A 21,829-nucleotide genomic window follows, 5' to 3' on the forward strand; every position below is an offset into this window, starting at 1 on the left:
TCTCTCTCTCTCTCTCTCTCTCTCTCTCTCTCTCTCTCTCTGTCTCTCTCTCGCTCTCTTTATTTACATTTTATATATTTTATTTATATTCACATTAAAACTCATTCATTCATTCATTTTCCTTCAGCTGAGTCCCATCTTTATCAGGGGTCACCACAGTGCAACGAACCGCCAGTTATTGCCCTTCCAGCTGCAACCCAGTACTGGGTAACACCCATAGACACTCATTCACACACATACACTATGGACAATTCAGTTCATCCAATTCACCTTCAAGAAGACCGCTGGTTCGAGTCCCGGCTGGGCCAGTTGGCATTTCTCTGTGGAGTTTGCATGCTCTCCTCGTGTTGGAGTGGATTTCCTCCGGGTGCTCCGGTTTCCCCCACAGCCCAAAGACATGCGCTATAGGTGAATTGAATAAACTAAATTGGCTGTAGTGTGTGTGTGTGTGTCTGTGTGTGTGTGTGTGTGTGTGTGTGTGTGTGTGTGTGTGTGTGTGTGTGTGTGTGTGAGCAAATGGTTGTTTCCTGGTTCTGTATTGCGAGCTGGAAGGGCATCCTCTGCATAAAACATATTCTGGAATAGTTGGCGGTTCATTCCACTGTAGCAATGTATTTTTGGGTATTTATCTTCAGGAAATCACTGAAGGAATTGATATCATGTTATCAGAATGATCTAATGTGGCAGTAAGATCATAACTGTACTGTGGATTTACACTGTGGCCATATTCATCAATGTAAACACACCAAAAACAACATTAACATTATAGCAGACACTGTAAAAAGCTCATTCCCAGCCACTAGACTTTTCTGACAGGGTATTCGAGTGTCATGTTGTGGGACTGCCATACATGAATTATTATTATGGATTATAGATTGCGAAATTTAGCAGTTTTTATTTTAGCTGGGTTTTTTTAAGGCATGACGGTAAAACACAAACGCGGTTATGGAGATATTAAAACATGTGTGTGTTTGTTGTAAAAACTCATAATAATAACAAAAAATACTCATTTGTGGATCTCCTTACTTCCATGTGCAGCCATGCTGCTGTTGTAGCTGGTGTATTCTGGGAAATTTTCTTACCCCTTGGTTTCAAGTGTGGTCCTGAAAAATCTTCATTCGAGGGGCTATTCACCCCTTCCCTTTAGCCCTACGCTTTCAAGCCAAAGAGAATATGGTATATGCCCAGCTAGTGTTGTTCCCATACTGATCAATTTCCGGTGACCCGTTATTGTGAGTTTTTTTCCATTTTATACGGTTCCTTTTACAGCATAAAAGCTGTAATGTAATTAAAATACAATCAGTAAATAAACTTTGGCATTCATGTAGTTGCTCAAGCGTAAAACAAGACAAAAAGCTGTTTACTCGCACGCGCCCGTCAGAATCGGCAGGCTAGCACAAAAGCTCCATTGAATATACTGGTGTAAAATAAATGCTTATATTATAAAGACATGGCAGGGGAAATGTAATTTAATGCAGTGCTTCTTGTACAATCTGAGACCCACTTTATATCAGATATCTATCAGCCAGTGGAGATCGCTGATTTTTAAAGATGACAGACCTTAAACGCGTCGATTCTGCAATTGCATACAGTTCACCGGAAGCGCTTAACCCAGGTTACTGGCAAATTCAAAGTCCTATTAGCATGCTTCGGCATATACCCTATTGGGACACCCAACCCCTTCATGGGAACGCGCATAACGAGGGGTAGCAGTAAGGGGTGGAATTGGGATTGGGCCTAAGTTAGCGTTCAGAAAAAACAAAACACCAGCGAAGTAACTCGACACAAACAGCACACAGAAGTATAAATGCACAGCTATGAGCAAGACATGCGCCGAGGGTCATGCCGATCACTCGACGCAGAAGTATAAATCAGACTTATACACTGAAGGAAAATGAATGTTCTTCTCTTAAAATCTAATAAATACATCACACACACAAAGAAGAAATGCAGAAAGCACTCAGTTGTGCATATATTGTACTGCTGTTTCTGTGACACACTGCTTTAATAGCAGGAGAGATCTGTCTGTTATTGACATTGTCAATCGGCCAATCAAAATATTTGACTGAGATGTTTATTTTCAGCAGAAGCAGCAGCTGTGACCTGAATAAGAGCATTTATACTGAAGAATTTATCATTGTGCGGAGAAAACCAGAGACTGGGCACAGAGTGTTATTAGTGCAGTTTGCTAAGGCAGGCATCACTATTACTACTGCACACGCCTCAAACAGACATGAATGATATAAGCCTTCTTAAATAGACGTATGCTAGCATTGTTGGATCTGATTTATGATTCTAAAAATAATAAAGCCCAAAACAGAAAAACAGGTGGACTCGCATTGAAGGAGAGACTCTGAAATACAGTCTAGCATCGTGTTGACAAGCTTTGCATGGACAAGCACCACTCCGATATTTCTCAGGAAATGTAAAAATGTAGTTGCATACGTCTCATATCTCATACGTGCATGTGTGTGCGTTGCAACGATTAGCTTGTAACAACTATCTCATCTCGGTCTTAGTCATTTGCATGTCAAATGAGCAGTGCACTGGCACACACACACACATACATACACACACAAACACACTCGATAAGTATTATCTTATTTTAGACTCATGCAGTGACTGTTGTCTGTGTGTGTGTGTGTGTGTGTGTGTGTGTGTTAATGCTGATAGAGTGTTTTAAAGCATTCAGATCAACCACACACACATATTTAGGCGTCACACTCTCAAGATAAGATATGTGATAATCGCACACACCTTCAACAGACACCTAAAATATCATTCCCAGTGATGTGCTGATATTTTTCTTGGCTTGTCAGCGGAATACAAAGATTTCACACACACACACACACACACACAGACACACACACATACTCTGGCAGATATCTAACATGTTTATGTGTGTGCGTTTGTGTGTGTCTGTGTGTAATGTGACACCAGCATAAGATTTGGTGTTTGTTTTTCTCGGCACCTTTGATGAAAACACTAGCAGCTCTCTCTCAAACACTGAGCGTGTGTGGACAGATTCACTCTGTCGCAATCGTAGACACACACACACACACACACACACACACACACACACAGGGCTGGGCGCTTTATCTAATATTTACTATACATCTGTGGTGTTTTCTTTCCAAAGTGAAAATCAAGCAAAAGCATCTCTGGTTTAGACTTAGTTTCCTTGTTTGTGTGTTTCATTTATTGAACAGATTCAAATCTCTGATTCAACAATTATTTTTATTCATTATTCAAAAGTGTTCAGATTTTTTATGTGATTTTTTTTTCCAGGAAAATGTGTAGCTAGAAATTGCTCTTTATTTTTGTGCATGAATTGCTGTATGTAAATGACAATTATTATTATTATTATTATTATTATTATTATTTGTTTTTTATTATTATTTATTATTATTTATAATTTTTTTATTATTTTTTATATATATATTTTATATTATTATTTTTTTTTATTATTATTATTATTATGTTTTATTATTATTATTATATATATATATATATATATATATATATATATATATATATATATATATATATATATATATATATTGTTATTATTATTATTATTATTATTTATTATTTTTTATTATTATTTTTTATTTTTTCATATATATATATATATATATATATATATATATATATATTATATTATTATTATTATTAGTGGTAATTTACACAATTTTAAAATATATTTTGGTTTTCATAAATTTTTATCAAATATAATTTTTAATGTAATATTTTATATAATATATATTTTAGATATTATTATTATTATTATTATTATTATTATTATTATTAAAGTCCCTTCAAGGCAAATCATTTTAATCGGCGGCCATATTTAACACAGTATGCTCGGGCATTTTGTCTGAATGGGGAAACATCAAATTCTCCAAAATTGCTTGCCAAGCTTACGATTGAATTTCATATTAGGAATAACCAATGACATTGAAGAACAACCGTCTCTTTAGTTTTATTACTAAACGTCCAAATCACACAAAATCTGCAGAAACTCACGTCTAGTCTGAGCCCCTCCCCTAGAGTATCGTCTGTCTATAACGATCGATGATTGGCTCCCGTACTAGAAGGCAGGCTTTTTTTTAACATATTGCGCTCGATGATTGGCTCCTGTACTAGTAGGCGGGGCTTTATTCACCATATTGACAGTTGCACTTTTCCCCGTTCAAAAGATACGAGTGACATGTCTTGTTTATTCTGTATTTTTTGTTATTATACATTACCTGACAAAAGTCTTGTTGTCGATCCCAGTTGTAAGAGCGACAAGTAATAACTTGACTTCTAGTGAATCATTTGGAAAAGTGGCAGAAGGTAGATTTTTCAGATGAATCATCTGTTGAACTGCATCCCAATAATCACAAATACTGCAGAAGACCTATTGGAACCAACATGGACCCAAGATTGTCACAAAAAATCTGTCAAGTTTGGTGAAGGAAAAATCATGGTTTGGGGTTACATTCAGTATGGGGGCGTGCAAAAGATCTGCAGAGTGGATGGCAACATCAACAGCCTGAGGTATCAAGACATTTGTGCTGCCCATTACATTACAAACCACAGGAGAGGGCAAATTCTTCAGCAGGATAGCGCTGCTTCTCATACTTTACCCTCCACATCAAAGTTCCTGAAAGCAAAGAAGGTTTGGCCAGCCCAGTCACCAGACATGAACATTATTGAGCATGTCTGGGGTAAGATGAAGGAGGAGGCATTGAAGATGAATCCAAAGGATCTTGATGAACTCTGGGAGTCCTGCAAGTACGCTTTCTTTGCCATTCATTGCGTCATTGAGTCAGATGTATGGATGCAGTCCTCCACGCTCATAGGACGAGACTTTTGTCTAAGCAAAGTCAGACCTTACTGTCCTAATTAAATCATTAAAAATTAAGGCATGATCATATTTTATTTGGGTAGAATAAGTGTAATCTAGAGGCCTTTGTCTTTCATATAAGCCACTTCTGATACCAAATGATCAACTAGAAGTCAAGTTATTATTTGTGGTTCCTAAATCTTGGATAGGCGACAAGATTTCTGTCAGGTATTGTATTGGTGTGTAATTTATTATGATTGTATGATGAGTTGATGAGTGATTACATATATATTTCTATGTTTGTATGTAGGATTATGGCCAGATCAGATTGACCCCCCAACACTGAAGACTTGCAAAGTGGAAGACGACTTGCGCTGGTCAAGTAAGTGAAAAAAAAAACCATCATCATCACATAGTTCACTATTCCTTTATATAATTGCAATCTAAATCCCTCCAATTGTCCTAATTTCCATATTTGCTGATATTTTTCCCATGCGTCTGTTTAAGGAATCAAACTTTTAGCTGGCATAATTGTTTAGTGGTGCCCTTTCAACTTGCCGACAGTTGAATGCGAGCATAAATCACCGTGACATATAGATCATCAAAAACCACAAGCACACACACTGTCCTGGGATGACTTGTTTAATATGCAGATGTGTGCGTATGTGTGGGTGTGCTGCAGTCATAATGCGTGAATCACAATCTTAATGATCCAATCAGAACGCAGCGTTTCTGCAGAGGGCCTGAAACAAACAGAACATAAAAAATGATCCACTTTCACTAATGCACGCACATGCTTGCATGAACCCAGAAACATCAATAAACATTCCCGATGTGTGAAATACACACACACACACACCCATGCTTTTGGCACACACATAAACACTCTCACTTGAAAACATGCACACAAACTCTGGCTGCCATGGACACACCACCACATACCTGGTGCTGGCACAGTTTTCCTTCCCCACGGCGACGCTGAATTCCTGCCCTTCCTGTTCCCACAAACCCCAAACATCCAAACCAGCCGAGTCATTTTTACCTCCACCACACATAAACACACACACAAGATTCCCTCTGTCACACCATCCCAAGTGACAATTAACTTATAGTTTTCTTTAATTGCGCTTTGATTGATTTATCGTTCCTAATAAGCTTGCAAGGTGTCAGGTTGACATGTTTTCAAAAGCCCACATGTCATCTTAACTCACACGCTGTGATCTGAGAAAAATGTTTGACGTTTATTAAAGTCCAGCTGCTAAATATATTGTCACTCAGTGTTTCATTTCGGTCTGTACACACTCAGGAGTTATTTATGGGAGCGTATTTTCGCATATTTTCTCTCGGCAGACATAGCTGTATCAAATGGGTCGACCTGCTGGCATGCGTGCTTCTTTTCCAAAGCCGTATCACTGTCAAGCGTCGCAGGATAATTGAGGGTTTTCACTCCTACATTTAACTCTGGATGTCATTCGCCAAACCTCACAGTGTTTACGTGGCCGAATAAGAGTTTCAAACTCTTTAGTTTTGAGAGATTTGCTCTTGAACCCTCAAATATGAGTCAAATGTGTTGATGAATTTGCTTCAGATTCAATAATGACTAGTCTCCATTAACTTCCACTTCCAGTTGATGGTCACTTCCATTGTATCCTTCAAGAGTTCACACTTAGCTAATGATTGATTATATAGCTTATTTGGCATGCTGTACTGGGAGAGAGCCCTGAGCTCATAAGATCCTCTAGCAAGAGGGGAGTTTAAGCTCAGGTAGATCTCGAGAACTCCCCTGCTGTAGTAGCTAATGAACAGATAGGGATTGCTCTTAAGAAACAACTACTTACTAGGAGCATGTCTATGGTGTTGATTTGGATTAGTCAATTAACTTAAGTTGCATGTTTTTGGACGGTGGGAGGAAACCGAGGAACCCGGGGGGAAACCCACGTTAGCACGGGGAGAATGTGCAAACTCCGCACAGAAACGTTGTCTGGCTTGGTAAGGACTACAACCAGTGACGTTAATGCTGTGAGGCCACAGTGCTAACCATTGGGCCACCGTGCCACCCATTTAGGAAAGGAGGAGGGGTGGAAAGGGGGATTCTTCAAAACAAAGATAGCTGTTATATGGAACTTAAAATGAAAATAAGTGTTTTACCTTCACATTTAAATGTGTAAACGTTGTAGTCTATAGATGGCCAGTGTGTGTTTTAAACTCCCTCGGCCAGATTTTCATTCATTCATTCATTCATTTTCCTTTGGCTTAGTCCCTTACTTATTAGAGGTCACCACAACTATTCCGGCATATTTTACGCATTGGATGCCCTTCTAGTAGCAACCCAGTACTGGGAAACACCCATAAACACTCTCATTCACACACTACGGCCAATTCAGTTTACGTAATTCACCTATTCACCTTATTCTCCGCGTACGAGTGGGCGCAGCCATTTGAATCATTTTGGCTAGAGACTTCCGGTCTCATTCACTTCCATTCATTTTTAGACGTTAAAAACAGCTCGTTTTGCTGCTTGGTGTTGCAAACTGATATTTTCTTATTATATTATTCCACTTTGTCTATATTGTCATGCAAGTTCTAAAACAATCGCAAAAACGAGCGCACTTCCGCATTGAAGAATAAGGTCAATAGCGCATGTCTTTGGACTGTGGGGGAAACCGGAGCATCTGAAGAAACCCACGCCAACACGGGGAGAAAATGCATTGCCAACTGGCCCAGGACTAGAACCAATGATGTGCTGGCGACAGTCCTAAACACTGAGCCACCATGCCACCCATTCAAATCAGCACTTCACACTGATCATTATACAATTCTGAGTTTTGACATTGTGGAGATATCGACTGAAATTTTAAAGCAGATTATTGTGCTCTTTCCTCAGGAGAAACATCGGAGTATGAAAGAGTTTCCCTCATTGCTGTCCACCAATTAAAAAAATGATCAGATTTGTCTTTATCCTTGTGCTGAGGGTTCAGAGTTCAGTTGCAGAGGGTTCAGTGTTTTCTGCAGACTTGCGTGAGTGTAATGTTGACTCTGAACAGCAATGATCAGAAACGCCTACAGGAATAATGAGATCCAACACTTCTTCAGTTTCATAATAATTGCTTCCGAAAGAACTAAATATTGATTGCTTTCAAACAGCAAAAGCTACTTAATAATTGTGATTTTTGGATCAATGATAATGCATTCGTTTCAACAAATGGATTTCTGAGTCAATAAGGTCAAAATTCCTCACTGAAAGGAAGGGAAAAAAATCATTTGAGCAATTCCACCGTTACTGATGTGACATTTGCAGTAAAAACTAAACATTATATTGAAACATCTGTTTAGATTTTCCAAAACAACTAACCACAGAGTTATGTAATCAGAAAAATATCAATCTGTAAACATTTTTTAGATTTTAAATGAGGAAAAAGATTATGCGTTATGGATGTGACCAAATAAGTCTGCGAGTTTACAGTTTACTACATACTTTGTAGAAATTCTGTGAACTAAACTGCACAACCCAAAAGAAATAATGCTAATCAAAAGGATAAGAGTTGGCTCACTACCTGACAAAAGTCTTGTCGTGGATCCCAGTTGTAAGAGCAACAAATAATAACTTGACTTCTAGTTAATCATTTGGAGAAGTGTCAGAAGGTAGATTTCTCAGATGAATTATCTGTTGAGCTGCATCCCAAACATCACATATACTGCAGAAGACCTATTGGAACCCGCATGGACCAAGATTCTCACAGATATCAGTCAAGTTTGGTGAAGGTAAAATCATGGTTTGGGGTTACATTAGGTATGGGGGCGTGCAAGAGATCTGCAGAGTGGATGGCAACATCAACAGCCTGAGGTATCAAGACATTTGTGTTGCCCATTACATTACAAACCACAGGGGAGGGCAAATTCTTCAGCAGGATAGCGCTCCTCATACTTCAGCCTCCACATCAAAGTTCCTGAAAGCAAAGAAGGACAAGGTGCTCCAGGATTGGCCAGCCCAGTCACCAGACATGAACATTATTGAGCATGTCTGGGGTAAGATGAAGGAGGAGGCATTGAAGATGAATCCAAAGAATCTTGATGAACTCTGGGAGTCCTGCAAGAACGCTTTCTTTGCCATTCCAGATGACTTTATTAACAAGTTATTTGAGTCATTGCAGAGATGTATGGATGCAGTCCTCCAAGCTCATGGGAGTCATACACAATATTCATTCTGTTTCCACTGCAGCATGACTTTATATTCTATACTGGACATTATTTCTGTTAAGTGACAAAACTTTTGTCTAAGCAAAGTCAGACCTTACTGTCCTAATTAAATCATTAAAAATTAAGGCATGATCATATTTTATTTTGGTAGAATAAGTGTAATCTAGAGGCCTTTGTCATTCATATAAGCCACTTCTGATACCAAATGATCAACTAGAAGTCCAGTTATTATTTGTGGTTCCTAAATCTTGGATAGGCGACAAGACTTTGTCAGGTAGTGTAGAACAAAACTTCATTATGGATCATAACTCCATTATGGATGTGACACCTCTCCATTATGAATTTGACAGATGTGAAACTGGCTCTTGTTTGACTTTGGTAAATCAAATATAATTGTTTTAGAGACATTTTCGGGTATTATTACACTACTGTAAAACACAAGCCTACACACACACAAAAAAAACGTATGCTCGTTCCTGATCTTTTCACGATCGTGTCTGTCTGAATGGACCTGATTTGTAAATCTGCAGTACAGTATCAGATGTTTGTGAATGGTAACCCGAGCCGTCCTGATGTATGAGAGGCAGCGCGGCACATGTTGGAGATGTGCTGGTTTGCATGCGACGTGCCGTGTTGTCTTATGGACTACAGCTCTAACATAAACACACAAGATCTACATGTTTGCCTGCGTCTCAGGTTCTCTGGCTGTCAGAGCGATATGCCATTACCTTCAGTTATCATCTATCAACATCCAGTGCAAACATTTAGCCCTTTCAGCTGCACTTTTCTGCCTGCTTCTACAGCCAGCAGTTTAACATTTGGAAAACGAGGCTATAAATTGGTGGATTGCATTAGATTACCTTGCTGTATGGTGGACCCGAGTAGCATTTGCATGCTTAAGTCGTGCTTTAAATAAAAGCAAAGCAAGAATACAAATATTTAAATGACAATAATATAATAAATAGGCACATTATACAGATCTAAAAATCATTAAATGCGTGGCACGGTGGCTCAGTGGTTAGCACTGTCGCCTAACAGCAAGAAGGTCGCTGGTTCGAGTCCCCACTGGGCCAGTTGGCATTTCTGTGTGGAGTTTGCATGTTCTCCCTGTGTTGGAGTGGGTTTCCTCCGGGTGCTCCGGTTTCCCCCACAGTCCAAATACATGCAGTACAGGTGAACTGAATAAAGTGTGTATGGATGTTTCCCAGCACTGGGTTGCAGCTGGAAGGGCATCCACTGTGTAAACCATATGCTGGAATAGTTGCCAAATAAATGAATGAATGAATGAATGTATTGTTCATGTAAATACATTGGTCAATTATGGACCAGTGTTGGGTTATTTTTTTTTTTCAATTTAAGTTGGTTTGTCAATATTGACCCAATATTGAATTATGAGTGTATACACAAATGTAATATATATATAAATCAGAAAACATTTGAAAAATTCAAATAAATAATGCAAATATTTAAATAATAATTAATAGGTAGATAATACAGATGTAAAAATCATTAAATAATAATATAAATACACTATATTGTTCATAAAAAATGCATACACAATCAGACTCTTGAAAATTGGTCAAATATGGACAAACCCAATGTCGGGTTACCTTTCTGACACACAAATGTAGCACATAAAACTATTAAATAAAGTTTATTGACAAAATAACAATAATATAAATATTTAAATAATAATAAATAAAATAAATATGTTAGACTTTTTAACCCAATGGTCTCTATGTCCTTATTTGGCCCAATATTGGATTATGACATCCCAGAATGTAATCCATCACAAATAAAACTGAAAACATTTAAATAAAGAATACAAATATTTTTAAAATAATAATTTAATTGGCACGAGATCCATTTGACAGCATCTGTTAAAATTTCTATATCTCTAAAAATCTAAAATCTAAAAGTCTAAATCTCTAAAATATGGGTTGTTTTAACCCAAACCTGGGTCAAATATGGACAAACAAAAGATATATAATTATTATATTTATTATATATTTCACAAAAGCAACTTTTCAAAAAAATGTCTCTGTTTTTCAAATAGTCATTTGAAATAGTTATTAGTTCATAGTTATTTTGCATCACAAGCCAAGTCACCGGTCATTTTTAGCGCTTTATAAAGTACAGATTGTTAAAACAGCTTTACATCCCATCCGTAAATCTGATATATGGCCGTATATGAACATATACAGCAGGGAAAATAATTATTGAACTTGTCACCATTTTTCTCAGAAAACATATTTCTAAAGTTGCTGTTGACTTGAAAATAACCCCAGATGTTTGTAACAGCCAAAGAAATACATTAATGCGAAGAAAACAAATCTAATTACTTTACAATTTAAGCTATATGTGTAATAAAATGAAATGACGCAGGGAAAAAGCATTGAACACATGAAGAAAGGGAAGTGTAGAAAGGCAGTGAAAGCCCAGACAGCAGCTGAACTCTCTCAGTAGTTCTTCAGCAACCCTCTGCCCTTCATCATTATAAATAAATATCAGCTGCTTCAGTCTACATTAGCAGGATGATGAAGATGAAACCAGGGTGGACATTTCAGCAAGGTAACGATCCGAAACACAGCCAAGGAAACTCTCAGAGAAAGAAAATCAAGCTGTAGAATGGCCCAGCCAATCACCTGACTTCAATCCAATATAAACTACAAAATAAAGCTGAGATTTGATAGACGAGACCCACAGAACCATCAAGATCTTGACACTCTGTTAAAGTCTGAAAAACTCACACCTGAGCACTCCATGTGACTCTTTAAGCTGCCATCACCAATAAAGTCTATGAAGTATCAGTGGTTATTCATTTCAGGACATATATGAATGTCAAATGTTGAAGGATGTGATTCAGATCTACCGAGTAAAAAGCCACTGTACATGGCACAGACGACAAGTTACATCTAGCGATTGTTTGGTTGGTTCCTGTGGGTTTGTGTCACCAGTTGAGCATAAAACCACATAGTAGAAACTCAAACCATGAAGAAGTAAGCCACTCTGCAACCAAATCCACACACTCGTATGATAGTTTGATATGTGGCTTTTTCAATATCCTGCATTCTGAAGCAAATACACAGGATTTGATTAGATTATATAGAGTATCAAGTATAAATATTTCAGTCTTCATGTCTCTGTGTGTCTTTTTCCATGTCGGCCACAGGATTTGCCTGGTCCAGGTGTAATCCATCTGTTTTTGCATTGCCATTTTACAGGTGAGGGCCGAGATTTGCATCGTCACCAGAAGCCTGATCCCACACACAAACACGCACAATTCCTGCCGACTAGCTACTGCTTGCTCTTCTGTTAACAAACAAAATCAGTTTCGGCAGCAGGCAAATGAGGCAAACCTCTGTAGTGAAGCTGGTTACACGCTTGACTGTGGGCTAGTGGATCACGGAGAACTGAACTGATCGCTCAGGTGCACAAAAACACAAACTCTGTCTGGACGAGCCGTTGGGGGATTTTTCTCTTTAATTCCATCTGGGGGGGAGGTGGGTAGTGCTTTAATGCTAGTTTACTTAGTAAGAAGTATGTGTTCACACTTCAGATTTGTCATCAACAACTAGGAAATATGGCTGAACATTTCATTTTTTCCATTGAAGTTTTTATTTACAACTAATATTGCTTCAACAAAAATAACAAATAAAAAGAAGATTCAATTAGCCATTTTATTGGGAAAACTTTAGATTTAAATCGGGTTAAAAACTTTAATACATCAAAAAAAATTCAAACTGAACCCATAGGTTGGGTTTGCTCATATTCTAACAAAAATTGAGTTGAAATTACCCAGAATTATTTATTTTTTACTTTGCATTAGTTAATGTGGAAAAAAGCGATGTGTTTTTTACAGCATTTATTGACCTTAGTTCATGTTACTTAATAAAAACACAATTTCAATAACTAATAAAGCTGTATATGTATTGTTCATTGTCAGTTCAGGTTGACTATAGTTATATATATTAGATGGATGGATGGATGGATAGATACATGGATGGATGATAGATAGATACAAGGATGGATAGATGGGTGGATGGATGGATGGATGGATGGATGGGTGAGTGGGTAGGTTGATGGATGGATGGATGGATGGATGGAGGGATGGATAAATGGATGGCTGGGTGGATGGATAGATACATGGATGAATTGATGAATGGATGAACACATGGATGGATGGATGGATGGATTTATGAATGGATGGACGAATGGATGGATAAATAAATGAATCAATGGGTAGATGGATGGATGGATGGATGAGTAGATAGATAGATGTATGGATACATGAATAGATACATGGATGGATACATGGATGGGTGGATGGATGGATGGATGGATGGATGGATAGATACATGGATGGATACATGAATGGATGCATGGGTGGATAAATGGATAGATGGATGGATATAGATGGATATGTGGATGATACATGGATGTATGGATGAATATATAGATGGATGGGTGGATGGATACATGGATGGATGGATACATGAATGGATGCATGGGTGGATAGATGGATGGATATAGATGGATATGTGGATGATACATGGATGGATGAATATATAGATGGATGGGTGGATGGATACAGGGATGGATGGATAAATGAATAGATACTTGGATGGATACATGGATAGATGGATAGATTTTATTTATAGTATTAGCATGATATGGTGAATATGAGTGTAAACATTATAAAAGTGCTAAGTGTTGGACAAAATTACTTCAGTTTGAAAGATGTGGACAAAAAGGGGTGTCGCTCCTTATTTTATTACATTATTATTATTATTGTTTTTGGGAAAAGTGTAATTTTATTTTATTTTTTTCCATCCCATTGTTTTTTTAATATTAATCAATATTTTTTTTGTTCAGTTGTGTGTTACTCCCCCAAAATAGTTATAATTATAATGAATTTTTACCATAATATTTTTATTTATTTATTTATTTATTAATATTATTTGATGGTAAATTTGGGGCAATATCAGTCTATTTTTTAATGGGAAAATGTTTTTCACATTTTTTATTTTAAGATTTTCAATTGAGGGAAATTTAGATCATCAAAGACAATAGTAATTCTCTACAGCTGTGGTCTTCAAAAGGAGGCCAGAATTGAGTTATTTATATAAACTTTTTAAATGATTCATTTATCAACAAATTCATAAAAATATATATTATGTCGAAACACTAATATGGCACTGCAGCTATCATTGGCCAGGGATTAATTTTTTTACAACACAGGAAACTGTAGTGTCATTAATATCCTGTGAGTCACTAGAGGGCGACACTGAATCTCAAAGAGAGACTAATGAGAGTAAACAACATCTACAGTTTGGGTGTTATATCTGGTTCGCAGCTGTTTCTCAACTCATTTGTCAGATTTCCGCTTTGAGTAATTAATCTCATATGGTGTGTGTGAGTGTCTGTGTGTGTGCTCAAATAAAACTGTTGAGTCTGGCACAACTTCATGGCCATTTGACTTGAATCAACAGCAGACTGAAATCTAGATTCCGGCCCCCCAAAATGAGTAAAGGAGAAAGTCAACACCCCTCAGACAGAAAACTAGAGCATGTTCTGTGTAAAGAGAGAGGAAATTGAAATGGAGCTGTGTGTTTTTCTCTCTCTTTCTCTGTTTCTGTGTGTGCAAATGGACTCGGTGCCCCAGACAAACGCTGGGAGAGACTTTTAAACAAGTCAATGGCACGCAAAGCAAAAAGACGGCATTTTTTCTCCCTCAGGCGCTGGCATGCCAAAGCCTGCTCCAGTATCCCAGCAGCCCCAGCTCTTGCATGTGGGCAATAAGCAGAAAAATAAAGAGTTTGTGTTAGTTTGCAGGTGCACAGATGCACGCTGTACACCTGTTATCATGACGCATGTGAAGAGTAAATCATGGTAAATGAGAAAAGGCCAGACGTTTGATTATCTGGAGTATGGAGACACTAGGTGGCGCTGGTTTAGTGTTGCTTCAGGGCTCTGTGGCAGTAGTTTATCTGATGCTTTCAAGCTGATGTGCTGCTTGTTTAAATTATATGTTTAAAATGAGTTGAAACAATACAATTCTTAAGTTTTTGGGGGGCAACTTAATTCTTTTATGTTCTGTCTACTGAAATTTGAAAAAAATTAAAATAAATAAATAAATAAAAAGACTCAGTTATCTTAATCGGAGCAACACGGTGGCTCTGTGGTTAGCACTGTCGGCTCACAGCAAGAAGGTCGCTGGTTCATGCTGGGTCAGTTGGCATTTCTGTGTGGAGTTGGGTAAGCTAAATTGTCCGTTGTGTACGAGAGTGTATGGGTGTTTCCCAGTGATGGGTAGTAGCTAGAAGGGCATCCGCTGCGTAAAACATATGCTGGATAAGTTGGTGGTTCATTCCACTGTGGCTACCCCTGATGAACAAAAGGTCTACGCCAAAGGAAAATAAATGAATGAATGAATGAATCATCTTAATCGATGGGTGTGGGGAAAACATGAAGGAATTGTGTGGAATGAAGCATTCTTTACAGCGTATAATATAATGTTAATATAATATCCTAATATACATAATGTTTTTAAATAACTTTGACATTTTTTTTGACATTTGACATTTGCTTAAGCTATATTTATTTCACATTTAACTTCAGTCTTGATTTTTTTCAAATGACTGAAATATTTAAGATGTAAACCTTATTAAGTAATCTTGGAGAACTTGGTAATTATTTGGCCTAAAAAGGTGAAATCTTGTTTATAGCTTTATTATGATACACTTTGGTATTTAGATGCTGTAGATTGGCCGTAGTGCATGTGTGTGAAAGAGTGTGCGTGGTTGTTTCCCAGTACTGGGTTACAGCTGGAAGGGCATCCATTGAGTAAAACATATTCTGGATAAGTTGCCAGTTCATTCCGCTGTGGCGACCCCTGATTAATAAAGGGACTAAGCCAAAAAGAAAATGAATGAACAATGAACAAAATTTGGCCTAAAATGTATCATATGTGCATGGCCGACGCTTCTTGCACTTTTTATTTAGTCTAAGATATTAAAGTCCGGCTTTGTTTGTGTGTTTCAGGTACAGATCTGTTCCAGCAGAGGACGTCTTTCCCCTCTCTGTCTCCTCTGACAGCTCCTCGTTTCTCTGACTCGCACATGCATTATCCGGGCCACTTCACCTACTCCGCCAACCCGTCCAGCACTGGCATCGGGGGTCTGAGTGTGGCCGGTATGCCCACCTCCAGCCGCTACCACACCTACCTGCCGCCTCCATACCCAGGCAACCAGAACCAGAACTCCCACTTCCAGACCAACTCCTCACCATATCATCTGTACTACGGCACCGGCTCCGGATCTTACCAGTTTTCCATGATCCCAACAGGCGGCTCTGGATCAGGGGGCGACCGATCACCCACCAGAATGCTGACGTCCTGTACGGCGGCTGGCGGAGCGGCGGGAAACACCGGAAATAACAACCTGATCAATGCCAACCTCGGGAACCAAAGTGATGGAGTTGATGCTGATGGCAGCCATAGCAATTCACCAACAGCCATGAGCGCATCCACACGCATAGACGAGTCCGTCTGGAGGCCGTACTAAGATTTAAAAAAAACAGAAGACTGGTCAGAATTAAGAGAAGAGGTGAAACGTCTTGCATGATCTTTTTTTTTTAGCTTTCTTCATCATCCTGTGATCAAATGACCAGAAGAGTTGCGCATGATGCACACAAAAATAAATGGACCTCCGATTAAGGTGTATATAGAAAGAGAACAAAGTTATGGGTTAAAGTAAATAATAAGGCATCTCATAGTAATATATCAGCATTTTTTTTTTACTTAAAAAGCTGAACGACCAAAGAAATGAACGAAATGAAAGAAGAACCAAAAAAAAAAGCAGGCGCTTTTTCGTGGATTTTTTATTGCAGACATTTGCCTTATGATCAGTTATTGGTGTGAGCCGAACACTTCAGCAAGGGCTTCACAGAGCTGCAGGACTGTGGGACTTTAACTGTGTAAATATAGCACACATTCATTATAATGCTAAGCAGCAGTGTCGCCCGCAAGTTTCAGGTACTTTCCACAATTTTCTGAACGGCAAATGGTGAGATGTTGTGAACTTTTGATAACTCTTGTTGGTGGGTCATTGTGCGGAGGGGGTTTTCATTGTAAAACTATTTAAGGGTGAATGTCACATTCTGTCAGGAGCATATCCAGATCATGTTTAAAGGGATAGTGCACACAAAACTGAATATTTACTCACACTCATGGGGTTTTACACCTTTATGAGTTTCTTTCTTCTGTTTAACACATGGGAAGATGCTTTGAAGAATGCTGAAAACTTGTAATCATTGACCTCCATAGGAGAAACAAATATTATGGAAGTCACTAGTTACTGTTTTTTGGCATTCCTGAAATAGCCGAAAACCTGTAACCATTGACTTCCATAGTAGGATAAACAAATAATATGTAAGTCAATTGTCACAGATTTTTCACCTTTTCTAAAATAGACGAAAACCTGTAACCACTGACTTCCATAGTAGGAAAACCAAATATTGTGGAAGTCAATGGTTACTGGTTTTTGGCTTTCCTAAAATAGCCTAAAACCTGTAACCACAGACTTCCATAGTAGGAAAAAGAAATATTATGAAAGTCAATGGTACTTGTTTTCTGTGTTCCTAAAAAAACTGAAAACCTGAAACCACTGACTTCCGTAGTAGGAAAAGCAAATATTATACTGGTTTTTGGTTTTCCTAAAACAGCCGAAAAACTGTAACCATTGACTTCTGTAGTAGGAAAAACAAGTATTATGGAAGTCATTGGTTACTGGTTTTCAGCTCCCCTAAAATAGCCGAAAACCTGTAACCATTGACTTCCATAGTAGTAAAAACAAATCTTATGGAAGTCATTGGTTACTGGTTTTCAGTTTTGCTAAAATAGCCAAAAAGCAGTAACCATTGACTTCCATAATATTATAACCATTATATTCCATAATATAGTAACCTATTTGTTTTTCCTACTATGGAAGTCAATGGATACTGGTTTTCTGCTTTCCTAAAATAGCTGAAAACCTGTAACTATTAACTTCCATAGTAGTAAAAACAAATATTATATTGGTTTTCAGTTTTCTTATAATAGCCAAAAACCCGTAACCATTGACTTGCATAATATTTGTTTTTCCTACTATGAAAGTCAATAGGTACTGGTTTTCGGCTTTCCTAAATATCCGAAAACCTGTAACCATTGACTTCCATAGTAGGAAATAAAACTTTCTTCAAAATATCTTCTTTTGTGGTCAGCCAAAGAACTCATAACGCTTTGAAACAAGTGAAGGGTTAGTAAATGATGACAGAATTTTCAGTTTTGGATGAATTATCGCTTTAACCACAAATCAAGTGAGATTTTCATCAAAATTAAGCACATTTGGCGTTTAAATTCTCGTATTGTAATGCAAAAAAGCATTCGTCGTTAATGTAATATGAAAGAAACGATAGATTAAGTCATGTGCAAAAACACAGGGATCGTTTTCTGTATGCAAGAAAGTATTTAAGATGTCTTGATGTGGGTCTGAAATGTGATCTGGTTGTGTTTTTGTGAGACTCACCCTTTGCAGTAAATATGTAGAGTGAAACTACTCTATAATCTAAAGGCAGGCAGCCGTTTTTTATCATTGTTTTAATACGATTTCTTGCTTCACGCCAAAATCACAAACAATTAACTTGTCTTTGAACATGTGGAGAACATGTTTGGTTTTTTATATATAGTTTTAGAGTATTTTTTCCTCAGTGTTGATCGCTTTTTATTTTGACTTTGCAGTTTCTTCGAGCGATTGCGCTCAGTTTCGTGGTTTGTGTATTTTTTTAAAAGCGTTTTATAATTTATTTGAGCCAAAATGGACGCGTTCCTACTTCCAGGTCATTCAAACATTTCACTTTTCATTTATTTCTCTCTCTCTCTCTACTATTCTTCCTATAATATTTCTTTTAATATAAAATTGGAAGTTGTGCTACTGTAATATATTCTCTCTAAATTATACGAAACAAATTTTACGGTAATAATATCTATGTATTTTTTCGTCCGTCTTCTCCAAATGCAGCTTTAATGCACTAAAAACGTTTATTTAAGAGGTCGTATGTCACATAATGGAGACGTTCTTGCCAGATTGAGTTCCACATGCTATTTAGCCACATCGCCAAAGAGTCATCTAAAGTGTGAAAAAGATGTTGCTCTAAGCACCTACATTATGTGTCTATTTTTTCCTACCTTGTTCTTGCCATGACTGAAATCGGAGACTATAATTGAGCACGTTTGAAAGGAGATCGCCTTCGATTATTTGAATAACAAAACCATGCACAAGCTCATACAAGGAGGGTAAAGTGGCCATCGCACACACACATGCACACACACATTCACGTAACAGGTGTAAGTGAATATTTCTGCTCATAACCAAGAGGTTTTTTCCCATGCTCACACCTGCTGTCTTCACCCGAGGCCAAAAAGAGCAAAGGAAACGAGTAGAAAGATGGATGAAGAGAGAAGGATCTGCTTTCTTGATCACTGGTCATCCTTTAGGCCTTGTTATCTTAGCAGAAGTGCCCGTGTTCAGCTTGATTCACGGCCGCTTTGATGCCTTTATGGGACTGCTGATTTTCCTTCCCATTGTGCCTCTCCTTGATTATTGCCTGGGGATACAGGAAAATAGGGAGCTGGTTTAGTTACAGACTCCTGCGAGGACTTCTGGGTAATAGAAAACCTCTCTGTAATGTGGTACCGGAAACATTCACTTCTACAGAATGGCGATCGATGCATATCAACGTAATTGCTGTATTTTCACCAGTCATTATTATGTAGAGTTTGTTGTGACTCAAAATCAATCAGATCCAACCCAAAACCAGAGCAAATTGTGCTCATCTTTAAATATTTTTTTGGATGTGTGTGTGTTGCATTAAATCCAACCCAGCGGGCTCCTTGATGTTTAAACGTCATAAAAAACACGTCAAAAAGGTGAATTGATTTGATATCAGTCGACTACATTGATGTAAAAAAGACATCAAATTGACATCTAATATTGGCGTCAAAAATGTTAATTGATTTGATATCAGTTGACTATTTTGATGTAAGACATCAAATTGACATCTAATATTGGCGTCAAAAAACTTGTCAAATATGCAAATTGATTTGATGTTAGTCGATTACCTTGATGTAAAAAAGACATCAAATTGACATTTAATATTGGCGTTAAAAATACTAATTGATTTGATGTTAGTCGATTACCTTGATGTAAAAAAGACATCAAATTGACATCTAATATTGGCGTCAAAAATCCTAATTGATTTGATGTTAGTCGATTACCTTGATGTAAAAAAGACATCAAATTGACATCTAATATTGGCGTTAAAAATCTTAATTGATTTGATGTTAGTCGATTACCTTGATGTAAAAAAGACATCAAATTGACATCTAATATTAGCATCAAAAATCCTAATTGATTTGATGTTAGTCGATCACCTTGGTGTAAAAAAGACATCAAATTGACATCTAATATTGGCGTTAAAAATCTTAATTGATTTGATGTTAGTCGATCACCTTGGTGTAAAAAAGACATCAAATTGACATCTAATATTAGCATCAAAAATCCTAATTGATTTGATGTTAGTCGATCACCTTGGTGTAAAAAAGACATCAAATTGACATCTAATATTGGCGTTAAAAATCTTAATTGATTTGATGTTAGTCGATTACCTTGATGTAAAAAAGACATCCAATTGACATCTAATATTGGCGTAAAAAATACGAATTGATTTGATGTCAGTCCATTACGTTGATGTAAAAAACACATCAAATTGACAACTAATATTGCCGTCAAAAAAGCGCGTTCATTACAGGGCTGCTCTTTAACTGATTTTTGATGTATTTATTTACGTCAATATTAGATGTCAATTAGATTATATGGATACAAAATCTGGAATTTAAGCTTTCAGATGAATAAATGTTTATATATTATAATACTTTTTGAGTTGTTATTTTGGTGGTCAAAAGAGCATCAATGTTTAGATGTCAAATAGACGTCAGGGTTGTGACGTTTTATCGATTTTAATTTTTGACATGGTTTTTGATATCTTTTTCACAGCCCGCTGGGATGGCTGTGTTCTAAAACCTACACTCTTAAAAAAAGGCTCTGTATTGGTATATTTGGTCCCAAATTCAATTCTTTAGATTATTAAAATGTTCACTATAAAGAAGAAATCATTTAGAAATGGCCTTTAGTCTTTAAGAGTGAATCTTAAATCTCAACCCGCAGGTTTCTTGTCATGTAAAGCATACTAAGTACAGTCATTTATTGCCTGTGTAGGTATTAATGTAGCCCATATGTTGCCAGTGAAGTGAGTATCACTGAAGGCCTCGAGTCTGTGATGTTTAAGATAATATGCAAAGAGCTAAAAAAAATAAAAATAAAGCACAACACACTCCTGTAGAACAAACTGTCTTTTTCACTTGTATGTTTGTATTTTTGGTTCTGAAATATGCTCTTTTGTTCCTTCGTTGTGTGCTAATGATGTAGTTTTTTATGCATTTAATAAAAAAGAAGATCAAGATTTGCTTGTGATTTTTTAATTTCCTTTAATTGTAAATTGATTTCATGGTTTTCAATGCAGTGTAGGGGGACCAACAGTTTTAACCCAGTTAACCCTCCCTTTGTCTTAGAATGGGCTATATGCACAGCTAGTGTTTTTTAGCCAATGATGGACGTCCGGTGAAGGCTTAATGTGACTATTTACGATTTCGTAAGGTTCCTTTTAAGACATCGATGTTGTAATGTAATTCAAATATAATCAGTT

General features: G+C 37.2%; 1 protein-coding gene across 1 annotated transcript in view; it reads left to right on the plus strand.

Annotated features, from left to right (window-relative positions):
* The window catches only part of runx3 (RUNX family transcription factor 3), a 131,794-nt gene extending 110,208 nt beyond the window's left edge, over window positions 1–21,586 (plus strand). The window contains exons 7-8 of the mRNA XM_056470341.1: window positions 5,142–5,213; window positions 16,073–21,586. Of these exons, the coding sequence (XP_056326316.1) occupies window positions 5,142–5,213; window positions 16,073–16,593 (593 nt within the window). The 3' untranslated portion in view covers window positions 16,594–21,586. The remainder of the gene's footprint in view (window positions 1–5,141; window positions 5,214–16,072) is intronic.
* Window positions 21,587–21,829: the final 243 nt, after the last annotated feature.

This window comes from Danio aesculapii, chromosome 13 (genome assembly GCF_903798145.1).
Source record: "Danio aesculapii chromosome 13, fDanAes4.1, whole genome shotgun sequence".
In the NCBI taxonomy this organism is placed as follows: Eukaryota; Metazoa; Chordata; class Actinopteri; order Cypriniformes; family Danionidae; genus Danio; species Danio aesculapii.